Raw genomic sequence first — 12,963 nt, 5'->3', positions numbered from 1 at the left:
CCTCTTTTGTATTGTACCCTGCATCTCTGACTGATTCACTTGCTTTGGTGCCTTCTTGGTTCCCCTTTCGTAACCTTCCTTGCGGTCATTAGTGGACAAGTCTTTTCAATCTTCTTCTACGCTTGGTTTGTTCTTCTAGTCTTAAGGCCCTCTGGATGGCCTCAAAGTCTTAATTATTCTTCTCGAAAGGGTTTAGAGAGCCTTGCCATCTTCTACATTCGTCAATCTCTTTTGCCTTACTTTGCTTATTCTCCTCAAACCTCTAGAGAATCTGTTAGCATCAATTTTGCCTATTAATTTCTTCTCATGAGTTTTGCAGCATGAAAAATGTTTGTGCCAGGAGACGCGGGAGTTGACTCATCAATTGATCTACCATAGGGCTTACTTCGAGAGAATTCCACATCATGCTCTTGGGAACATGTTCCTATGCCACTTCTCTTTGCACGCGAGTCTATTTGACGCTTGCAAAAGGAGATGGAATTCGACGTCAATGCCCTTTCTCCTTTGAACAACTCTTGGAACATGTCTTCACTGCGACTGCTACCCTCGCTCGTTGGTTGTTGCATATTTGCCCTTCGCTATATACTATTTTTCATCACTCCTAGATCCCTATAGGCATATATAAGTATCGAAGGGGTGTGGCTACCAACTGTCCTGACCTACCCAAACTACCTAACCTTCAGACACACTAAAAAATAGTAACATCATCTAATTATACTGACAATAGTTCACAAAGAATGGCATTCTTGGTCTTATATCTACATTCACAAGTCTTTTTACCAACAACAGCAATTGGAGCAGTTTGTGGAGCTACGTAACCATCAGTTACTTACTGATTGCCAAATACCAGATCCAAGTGCATTATTTATTTCTACATCCTTATGCTCTAGAAAGCATATTTTGTTCCATCAAATAAAGGAGCTTGATTTATTGGAAAACCATGTCCCTCATTACCAGCCATTATGTGCTTCTGAAGATCTACCTTAAAGTTTGTAAGGCTCTTTTATGAAGAAATTGTGCTCTGATACCAATTGAAGAGCACACACTAATACTGAGAGGGGGTTGATCAATTTTAAAGTAAATAATAACACCTATTTCAGATATGCAAATATAACTTCAAAAACATCAAGCAAACAACACATGTAAGAGTACAAAAATAATGTGGAAAAATTCACAACGGAAAAAACCATGGGAAAATAGTGCTTTTATTAATTTCTCACAAGCTGTTTGCAATAACCCACATAAGACACCAATCTTACAAATGTGAGCTTCAACTCACAAGAAGCACCAACTCCTCTGAGCACCAATTCAGTATGGGGCACCAATCTTCAATAAGCTCTTCTCAATAAAACTTCTTTGTGTTATGCTGAATAAAATTCCGCTGTATTCTTCTCAATCTTCCTCATCACACTTCCCTAATTTTTATATCACTGAAAACTTGTCTTTTCAAACTGCACTTCTATTAATCACTAAAAAATCATCTTCTCGAACTGCAGTTTCATTTTTTATTTCATAAATTCCATAAAACTCGTTAAGAATGAAAACTACTAAAAATGGTGGTGTTTGGATTCTCAAAATAGAAGATTTTTAAAAGATCTTGTGCACCCAAATCTGATCATGAAACCTTGTCAATTTTTCTTTTAAATCTGCATTTTATCTTTCTGTTTATGTCACATTAAATATTTCTCTTCAGGAGAAACTAAATCATTTTCTTGTCATATTATATCTTTTGTTTCTTGACACATTCAATCTTTCTGTTATGATATAAATCATATTTGGTTTATCTTATCATATCCTCAAGCATTCTCTTTTCTACTTCTAAGAGTGACGACCAGATTTATGTGATTTGTTTTCATTTTTTTCTTGGCAATGTTTATATTTTTTTAGCAATCTCAAACATTAGGGAAATTCTTTTTACATATTCTTTCTAGCAACAGTATCTTTATGCTTGTATCATGCTTTTCCATCAATGCCAATTATTTAATACGAAATTTGGTTACGAAGTCAAGCTAAATGTCAAAGGTCTTTGTTATGTTGGAAATATTAAGAATAAAGTGCTTTTCCTTGAGGCTTTGGGGAGATGAAAAATATTTTTCTAACACCTTACAGGAGTACCATGATAAATAATAAATGTTTCCTATTTCCTTCATTATATGTGATTCTTGTATTAGTCTGTTCTGAATACAGTTTTTGGTACTTTTGATTTTTCATTTATCTGTTACATTTCTGGAGCCGAGAAAGTTGTAGTGGACTCATTAAAATTCAATTTAGAGTATTTCAACTATTTATCTGTCTTTGGTTATCCTAATTGCTTACAAAATTGTCTATACCCATTCACCTAGTTGGTCACATGGTCTCATTGAGTGATGGAATGTAAAAAAAGTGAAATGCTGATTTTTTCTTATGTTATCAATTTTTCTGCTCTGAGCATTCCAAGGACAGATATGGGAACGGAATCTCAGTTGCATTCTGAGAATAAGGCTTCTGGTTCAAATTCGAGCACAAATCCACAGGATAATGAAGTGGATCATATGAGTGAGAATCTTGTTTGCTCTATCTGCGAGGTTAGTTTAATGGTTTTTTCTCTTTCATGCATTTTGTGATTCATTTGTGAGGTCAAATTTTTTTTTGGTTAGTATTTGTGAGGTCAAATTTTGTGGAACAGTAAAGCTAGCAAATGATTCAGGTAATCTGGGCTTATTGCCTTTCAGTGTCAGTGTGGCACTGAGAGAGTTTTCTCATTGACTTTTATTTATTTTTTTGTCAGTTTGGAGGAGCTGAAAGCTTTTTACTACTCTGTGATGGAAAGAGATGCTCTAGTTCTATCCACACATTTTGTTTACACCCTCCTCTGTTGAAGGTCCCAGATGGAGATTGGTTTTGCCCTGATTGCAAAGAATTGCCACCAACAAATTTGAGAAGGGACAAGAAGGGTAGCAGCCTTTATTCACCAAAGAAACTTGAAAAGATCATAGGACGAAGGCAAGTACAAGTTGGAACTGAACAAAGTGAAATGGAGCTTCAGTATTTGGTGAAATGGGTCTCACTGTCACACAATTATGATACTTGGGTGCGTGATTATGCATTTATTTTTTCCATGGATGATGTAGTTTTATTCATGTTTTTGGAAAACATTAGAGAAATAAGCATGCTAATTTCCATAACTTGATTTTGGAAGAAACCTTGTAGTGCACAAATTTATCACTCACTATTGAAAGTACTTGTGATGTGTGCTTGCATTGATTTTGGGGAGGACCATGAGAATCTTACGTTAAAGGTCTCTGCATTATTCTGAGGAGTGGGTTTAGTGCTCTCAATTTTACAACCATCGTATATATGTAGCTATTATATAACAGCGTATAGAGTTATGATCCATGTATCTTGCTAAAATTAGATAAATTATTGCAACGCAAATTAGAAGAGCTTTGCCTATAAGACATGTCCATGTTAGTTTCTTGATTCTTATAATAATTTCAAATATTTTCTGCATGAGAAAAATGAAATAAGAGAAAAAACCATTGAACAAGGATTGCATTACTATTAGGCAGTTCCAAAAGCCTTTTGGGGGGCTCTATGATATCTCTGTTTGGTTAAACATGACAACATGAGACACAATTACATCACAGTAGACCAAATTATACTAGATAATTTGAACCTTGAAACTCTCCACATAATTGAAGTCAGCTTGTTAGTGGACCGAGTCAAGCTAGGAATAGGCCTTGCGGCATAGGTTTTTGTCTATATACCATAAAATTATGAGGAGCTGAAATAGAAATATAGGTCTGTTTTTAATCGTTTGGCAATTCTAGGAAGCCTGATTTATTGTAAAATAAGGAAAGCATCTAATATTTTATCAATTTTAGGTGACCCCTTATCTTTCTAATGTGAAGTGAATTTCTTTTTTTTAATGTGGAGAAGGATAGCTAGATTGTTGATTATAAGGTACTGCCCTGTACAAGGAAGGTGGTATGAAAGACTAAGGTGGAACAACTGAAATGATTGCTTGGAGAGCAAAAGGTTTATCTGCTCATCTTTCCTTCTGGGTCTCTAGAATCCTTGGAAAAGAAAATGAGTGATAGTATCAACTTCCTATTTACATTATTGGTCCACTAAAAGAACATAGATGATTAATGAAAAGAGATTGATAGATGCCAACTTAAACCCCTTCAATTAGTTAGAAATAGGATAGGTTGATATTCTTTACCATATAGCGAATTTCAGAACTAGGTCAATGAAGTAAATATGACATAAACCCCTTCAATTAGTTAGAAATAGGATAGGTTGATATTCTTTACCATATAGCGAATTTCAGAACTAGGTCAATGAAGTAAATATGACACAATGGATATGTTTTACTGAAAATGTTCATATGGTCACAAATGGTTTTATTGAAGCTATAATAGTACCTCAGTTAATACTTGATATCCCGTGCATGCAAGATTTACTAAATTTATCTTGTCATATTTGTATGATTATATTGTACCACTGTTTTATTTTCTAGGCATCCTTACTTTTTCCTCACATCATTGAGTACTGACTAGCTCTTATCTGTACTTACTGCTAAAATCTCATCTTCTGTCCATCACACTGATTTTTGTGTGTGCATGTTATAGGTTCCTGAAGCTTGGGTTGTACATCATGATCGTGCACGTGTTATCAACTTTCAACGGAGGTTCCCGTAAGCCTCTCCTTCCTATTAGTTTTTCTTTTGCTCTATTATCCCATATTAATATATTAAATTTGATTCCTTAAAGCTTAACATTTTTGTACAATAGTTTTGTATATATTGTGTGACTAAATAGCCGAGCTTGTATTTTAGTGTCCTGGACAATTGAAAATATTTTTTTTATTCATAAAATATCTAGAGCATGATACTTGGGTAGTAAAATTATTGTTTGGCTTTCCTTGGTAACCAATTATTTTGTAATCATGCACAGTTCATTCTTAACTGATATTGAATAAATATAATTTTGAATGATTTCAGGCTTTGTTTTTGTTGTCCAAACCAGCTACCCAGATACATTATCAACATATACTGTAATACACTGCAGTGTACTCCTAAGCTAGTGTTTGAAATCTGAGTATTTATAGGCATAACAATTGGTTCGGAGAAATTTTGTAATAATTCTCAATTAACAGAGACAAAAGGTTGGCTTGTTAAAATGTGTCACTATCATTTTGTAGCTGCCATGACAAGGCTAAGGTACTGCTCCTTGTACCAGTTCACTTTCAGGTTTGTTGGTTTGGTTTGTGGGTTTGATTACATTTTTATGGGAATTGGTTTCGTCCGTACAAAAATAGATAAAAGTTAGAAATATATAGACATTTACAACCAAAAAATATTAATATTACATGTTTCCTAAAATATGTAATGTATAATAATATATAAACACCTTAATTTTTAAACAATATTATTATAGTAATAAAATGTATATATAATGCTATAATTTGATAAAAAGAATATAATTAAATCAATGTTAATACTTAGTAAATAATTAAATAAATTATAAAAATTAATTAGCATACATAACATACTACTATTACAAATAAATATTTAAATTAACTTTGAAAACTGATTAACATAAAACACATTCTAATATTATTACATCTTGGAAAATTGGAAATAATGTCTGCTAATTACCAATACAAATATTATTTCAATGGATTTTTTTTTAAAGTGAGTTTGGGTTAGTTTGGTACACTTACTTTTTTATAGTACGTTATTATCCAATACTTCTAATATCTATAATTGGCAGAGCACTTCCACCAGCCTTAGTTGCAGTGGTGACCTTTGGCACCTTTGTTTTGATTAGGTATTCAGGGATTTACTAATTATAGTAAATCTAGGGTTGATAGAGATGGTCCCTTACTATTTCTTGTAAGCTACCTTGGTTAGCTGTGAATGCAGTGGGCTAGCTCCTGGTGAAGTCAGAATTGTTTTGCAATGACTAACGACGAAGTTATGATATTATAATTAGTATTAAAGTTATACTTTTATAATAATTAATTATCAATCAAGTGCATATCATTAATTGAATAAAGAAAGTGACTATAATCCAATTATATTATAAAGTCACTTTTGTTAGTCCAGCTTGTTCAAGAAGCTATTTCACAAGGATTTAAAAGTAAAGAATGTTTTATGATTTTATCCCACATTGCTAAAAGTACAAATTTTCACCAGCTTAAAAGCTATATAAGCAAGGCCATCCTTTCATTTAAGACATGTTATGAGAATTGGATGATGAAACTATTTCTTTATTGTTGTTGAAAATCTGTGACCTGATTTATAAGGACAAAAAGCCCTTAGAAAGTTAAAGGTTGGACACAAACCCAAACCTTCTTTGTGAGTGGATTCATTTTGGAATCTACCATTGGGTTTAAGATTAGTCTGTTGGAATATGAATTCGTAAAGGTTTAAATTAATGTTTAGAGGGTAGAGTTTCAAGGGACATTACAATGGTATCCAAGCTTCATGCAAAGTGTTTGACAAAATGTGAAACATGCAAAATTGGAAAACTCTAACCGGATTGACAAGGGGTTCTTACATACAGCTATCAAATCAAGACAACATATCATTTGCATAGCAAATCATTGGGTTGGTGAAATTCAAGCCAACAGGGGTTCTTACGTTGCAATCAAAATATAGCTGATTAAACAAACGGCCAATGCAAAATGACGTGATTGCCAGAGATGAATTTGAGCCACCACCTCGATAAAAACAATATCATATACAAAAGAAAAAATGTATTCCCCATATCTAAACCGCTCTAATACTGTACTGGAAATATAGACAGAGAAGCTAGGACGAAAACGATTTACGTGCTTCTTCATTCAATACAGTTACATATTTATAGGATATTCATAAATACTTTGTTAGGAAACAACATTCCTAAATAGATTGAGTTGTTTTAATAATTTAACATATGACTACTCATCAAATAGCCTATTAAACAAACTATATGACATAATAATGTTAAGTTTCCTTTGCTGTATTTTCTGGGCAGATTGTGTTACAATTTTTTTGCATCAACGGTTCGGATCACACTCTGTGATCCAACATCAGAATGAGAGAGCATTTGGTTGCCAATTACTCTGTTGAGTACAAAGTAAGTTATTTCTAGTTTGATAGAGATATACAGCACATGATAATTAAATTGTAAGTGTAAATAACATTAAGTACATGAAGCTTGTTTGCATGCACACACACACATAACACAGATACAATTAATGTCCATGCTATTTCATTCCACTTAGCAGATGCTTGATTTTGTTCTGCTCTTGGAAAGAAATCTGCTGGTTTGTATTTACTCAGTTGTCATTTAGCGGGTTCACTTTACCTAGAAGATCTGGTCAATAATTATCAAAAATAGAAATCTCAGCCAAATATTGTTATGGGCATTGTACTGACTTACTATACGAGCTAATTAGGTACATTCTCAACTGTATTGCGGGATATATCATGTATGTGCAGGTTCCTTTTATATATTTTATATCTTCTGTACTTCGTTTTCATCATAAACAAGACTGCTCTGCACTCTGAAGGCATTCTAAGAAAACTCAATGTACATACTAATATTATCAACCTTGATCAAAGTTGCATGGACATGGATATGGATACAAATACGGATGTGGTATTGGCTACAGATGCAACCATTTTTTAACACCCTCAATATGAATACAACTAGTAAAGACAATAATAAAAAACACATACATTAACAAAATATTCTAAGTTATTAGTGTTAAAAGAATAGCTTTGGTTGGATCTGATATCAGTATATGGATTTGATATCAGTGTATGGAAAATAAATATGTGTATGTATATGTTTGATTTGCTTCACATACTGATATCTCATGCTATTCAGTACCTTATGATCATGCCCTGATCGGACTATATATACTGTGATAGTTCCTCTCATGTATCAAGCATTGATTCATGACATTAATGATATTATATTTGTTGTTCTCTGTGATAGACTACATTCAATTGTTTGTCCCAGAATGCTGGAGATCAAGTAACGCACACATTTCTAAGATATAACATATTCTTTTGGTAGGCATCAAGGATTTGATGTGAGTGCACATACCAAAAGAATATAAGTATGATGAATATCATATGATTGATAATTGTTGTTGAATCATACTTTGGATTATAACATCTAAGCTGGTGGATATATGTTGATATGCCATTCCAGGAATATCATTTTGAGATCATATCTCTCCATATGGTTGAGAGCATAATGTGTTCTATAACAATCCTCCTTAGCTAAGAGGGAGCGTTAAGATTATAGCTTCAGTCGGATTGAACTGACTTGATGATAATTCTTATATGGTTATTGGGAAATCAAAACAAACACACACACACACACACACACACATATAGGTATTGTTATATATATTATTGTTAATATCTTATCTAATGATGATTAACCATAGAGACATGTCTCCTCCTCTCATATTTATAAGTCGTTCATATCTGCATTTGGTATACACCAATCAATAATGACAGTGTTATTACATTTCCAAAAGCGATCCTTGTTACTCAACATAGTATCAAAGCCTAGTTATTTCTGCTTATGATGAAAATAAATTTAAACTACTATTTATTTTGAGCCAAAAGATAAATAATAAATATTTGTCTAAGCATTGGAAAATATTATGGAAAATAATTCCTGGTTATTTGATGGCCTGACCACTCCATCTGATGGTGCAATATTTGTCATGAGCGGTACCTTGTATTCCTGTTAATGGAACAAATCTAGGCTAGAATGATCCACGGGGATTCGTGGTTGTTTATTGTAGATTAAAACCTAGCTGACAGTACTCACCACCATGAGAAGAAGATGGCTCATGCAAATCGCTGAAGATAATCACATCGCATTAGTAAGAATTTTCCTTAGTTACTGAGAACTATCAGTCTATTCATTTGACATAAATATATGCATCATAGACATTGAAGACCATAGACATGTATTTTTGCATTATGTTTTCATCTACCACATTCTCAACAACATTTTGATCACTGCAGTGCAGCGGATGACAGTTTTTTTAAGTGAGCAAGGTATTGGAGTGGGGTGCCCAGACACAGACGAGCCGAGATTTCATAAAGGTTTTTTTATTATGCAATATGGAATAATAGAAAAGAAAAATTTAGAAGTCTTCTCAACAAATGTGATTCAAAAGAACAGTTTGTAAATGCCACAGATGAATATGGAGTGAGTGCTCTTCATTTGACGTATCATGATCACAACAAAATGATTGGAACCCTAAAATGGGGTCAACCAAATAAATAGGGAAGTGGATTAAGATGGCTACCTTCTCTTTTTCTGTTATTCACAAATTTGATCTGCTCTGTCATCCTTCACAATCTTCTGTAAAATTATTATTATCGAATTATTTAATTTCTTATCTGTTTTTGCTTCAGTACACTACAAAAAATAGCATTGGGAGAGCAGTTACTGCTGTGGAGTGACTGCACTGGATTATTGAAATGTTTTCTCCAGCTTGGTAGCTTTGGGAGATCAGTCAACAGTAACATCCAAACTAGGAAATTTAATAGAGAGTCTACTGGAAATACAATTGTCCATATAGCATTCTCCGACGTACATGGATTCAACAGACATGATGGAGAAAGTGGCTAGAGTAATAAAATAACTAATTTCTGCACTTTCCACAACAGAGGAACGCGACTACTTGGTGTGCCAACTATATTCAATCTTGGCTGTACATAGCATTTTTTGAAAGGCTGTCTCAGTCATGCTTGAGAATATGGGTTACACTCTGATTAATGAGGATTGTAGAAGCCACTTGCATGAACAATAGAGTGGGGGTTGCCTGCAATGAAGGTCCATGAGTAGTTGATCTTCACCTCATATAAAGTCACAGGGTCCCGCTCCGCATTGGCCTTTCTGCAAGTCCAGGTTGGTTATTCAGCAGATGAAGTTAATCTGCGTTCCTTGTGAAATGAAGTCAGAGCCTTGTATTGAATGATATGGGAGTGAAATAATTTATTTATGGAGTTTTTGATGAAGTTGTTAGCTAATAGTAGTTTATGGGTTTGAAGATTAATAATTGACAAATTCTTTATAAGAATCTGAGTTTTAAATATTAAAGAGCAATCCTTATATTGTTGTTGATTTTTATAAACCCAAGCATCATGATTCAATATATTCATGAGCAAATGTTATTCATGGAAAAGTAGTACCGTATGAGACCAAATCTTTGCAGATTATTATGTACAGTGTCACAGCTTAGCATGGAAATTAATACATAGAGATCCATCGATTAAATATTTTCATAGAACATTAATAGCTCATCATTATATAATAAAGGCAAGCAAAAATTAATGTTGAAGTATGTGATCTTAATTGTGGTATATTCAATCTCAATAATAACCAATGGTCAAAATAGAGAGAAGTTAGGATTGAGCATGAAAATAGATCATAGAAGGGAGAAGATTATAACCCCTTACTATTACCTGCAAAGATAAGAATAACAAAGGGATACATAGCAGTTTATATTTATAAATCTGCAATTTTTGGGGGTTACAATGTTCTTATATTCGCTTGATACTCATTCTTGATGTTGCACTAATTCTAATGTGATGATGTGGGAGTGATGCTTATTACTAGAGCTAGTGATTCCACATGAAGGATGAAAGACTGACAATAGAGCGACAATAATCATTTATGGAATCAAATAAAAGTATCATGCATCTTTCCAATACTAAGTCTTATCTCTGAACAACATCATAGAGAGATCATACCGCATGGCAGTAGATGGATGTCTACATCTCAAATTTAAGAGCATTTTACTGAAGATTGGTTCTCCTTGTTTTAATTGGTGCACATTCAAGACAATGTGTGGGCGCGATTTTAAATATTTGTAGGTGTGATAAGGTTGACACATTCTAGAAAGCCGAGATCTGCTTGTAAAGACAACATCAAAGCATTGGTAGTAGCATGGAAGTTTTGTTGTATGGGCATGTTTGGAGACTAAGGAAATGAAAACAAAAGTTACTTCTAGAGTAATCTGCCATTGAAGAGTATTTGTAGTCACATTGTATCTGCAGATCACTTTGGAGATATAGAGGTTGATGACTTGACAGTGACTGAAAACTCTATAAAATGAATGAGTGGGAATTTTAAATTGTGGGTGGAATAATAACCAGTGTTCCATTCCCATTATATGGAGACGTTTTCTGATTTGCTGCATATGGGTCCTTATTGGAGCAACTTGTATCAAGGATGTTGATGTGCATATAAGTATTTATTATCCTTGAGTATTACATTTATCTACTCATTGTAGTCTCTCTCTTAATGTTATTTTCTTAAGTACTATAATAGCTATTTTCCTTGATCTTTTCCTTGTCTCTGAGGATGTTCTTGTAGGAAAAGAAGGTTGGTACTTTACACATGCTACAAATATTGCACATACACAATGTTTTGATAGTAGCTCCAAAAAAGTGGCGATCTAGAATTCATTAGTCATCCGATGATCAAGCTGGATAAAGTAAGGCTCTTGAAGCAAATATCTTTGATGATTCAAACTATGAGTATTCTTCTCCATTAAGAAGAAGTTTGACACTTCTTCAAAGGCAACGTAGGAAGATTGATATTTAGATGGAGTCAAAAAGTACATGTGTGTGACTGCATGATTTTGATGGGTCTACCCCTATATACATCATGAGGAAGTACCAACTTGTCACTAGAAAGTCAAAGATTGATAGCAGATTTAGAGCAAGTCCGATATGTATCCTTAGGCAAAGAGAGCCTCTAAGGGAGTAACTAGAGGACCTGACTTCCCAGGATTGTTGTTCACAGAGAGAATTTTGAGGTGAAAACCCTTGTTCCACCCTCTAGGAACAACTATGGTGGGTCCACCCTTTGACTTGGCTCATGGTGGATATCATGTGAGTTACTGCATGATGCTGTTGTGATTTATGTCATGAAAGGTGACGATCTTAGCAATAACTTGACCATGTTATCATGATAGACTTCATTAAGTTGTCTTGGAATGTGCCAATAATCATTTTCTTAAAATGTATCATGATCGACTACATTAAATTGTTCTCCTGGAATGAGCCATAAATCATGATACTATGGTTGTTGTGTTGTGTTGGTTAACAGTTTGTCTTCCTTGATATATTGGTTTATACCTTGACTCTTTACTTGCCCAATGGCTTATGGAAAATACAAAAGTTAACAACAAAATGGGTGAGTGTAGTAATCTATTAAAGACCCTTGAATTGAAAGGTACAACTCCCTTATGATTGCAAGATATGCAATGAATCCGTCTTTCAGGTTTTGGAGGTATGCTCTTAACCAAAGAGTAGAAGAGGTAAAAACCAAGTTGCTCAACACTTTAAACAACTTAGGCAAAGAAAGGGGAATATCTCACAATATGCAATCTCAAACTAACAATGCAGATAAATGGAAACATGCAAGACTAACTATGACAACACGAAAAAAGTAAAGATAGTGAAATAAGTGATTCCCAGATTATAGAGTTAGCTAATGTTTTAACAATACCTGGACTGTTTATCCCTTAGCTACTCCATACACCAGTTTCCAACTTTCTTATGCAAAGAACTAAACTAAACACATAGACCACGGTGAATAGAAGACATGCTTATGCTGAAGAGAGTAAAACATACAATCTTTTAAACGAAAGAAGTAAAGTCAAGTTCATTCACATTCATTCAATTGTCAACATTAACACATTCATTCTATAAACTCAACTTGAACTAAATGAACAACAAAACTTAAAATGGACTCAGAGTCCCACACAGTTGTCCCAGCTATAGGGGTTTGCCCAAAGTAAATTTTGCCGATCTTATTTACATCTTAAAAGGTTACATTTATAGGCCTTATCAAAGTGCCCAGTTACATTGGATGATTGCTTAGCAGAGCATCTTTGAACATAAAATAGGACAAGCTCGAATCATTGTCCATTACAGAGATTTGC

At 33.8% G+C, this 12,963-nt stretch overlaps 1 protein-coding gene across 3 annotated transcripts in view; it reads left to right on the top strand.

The window, feature by feature from the left end:
- The window catches only part of LOC149531783 (uncharacterized), a 228,612-nt gene that overhangs the window by 36,134 nt on the left and 179,515 nt on the right, over nt 1-12,963 (top strand). For all 3 annotated transcript variants that reach the window (XR_016359263.1, XM_089811893.1, XM_089811894.1), the window contains exons 5-7: nt 2,443-2,564; nt 2,768-3,070; nt 4,614-4,678. Coding sequence is in view for 2 of the 3 variants with exons in the window: in XM_089811893.1 (XP_089668019.1) it covers nt 2,443-2,564; nt 2,768-3,070; nt 4,614-4,678 (490 nt within the window). In the remaining variant the exon portion in view is untranslated. The remainder of the gene's footprint in view (nt 1-2,442; nt 2,565-2,767; nt 3,071-4,613; nt 4,679-12,963) is intronic.

This window comes from Cupressus sempervirens, chromosome 11 (genome assembly GCF_028749045.1).
Source record: "Cupressus sempervirens isolate cs-2001-9-10 chromosome 11, ASM2874904v1, whole genome shotgun sequence".
Classification (NCBI taxonomy): domain Eukaryota; kingdom Viridiplantae; phylum Streptophyta; class Pinopsida; order Cupressales; family Cupressaceae; genus Cupressus; species Cupressus sempervirens.
This window is presented reverse-complemented; position numbering and strand designations above follow the sequence as displayed.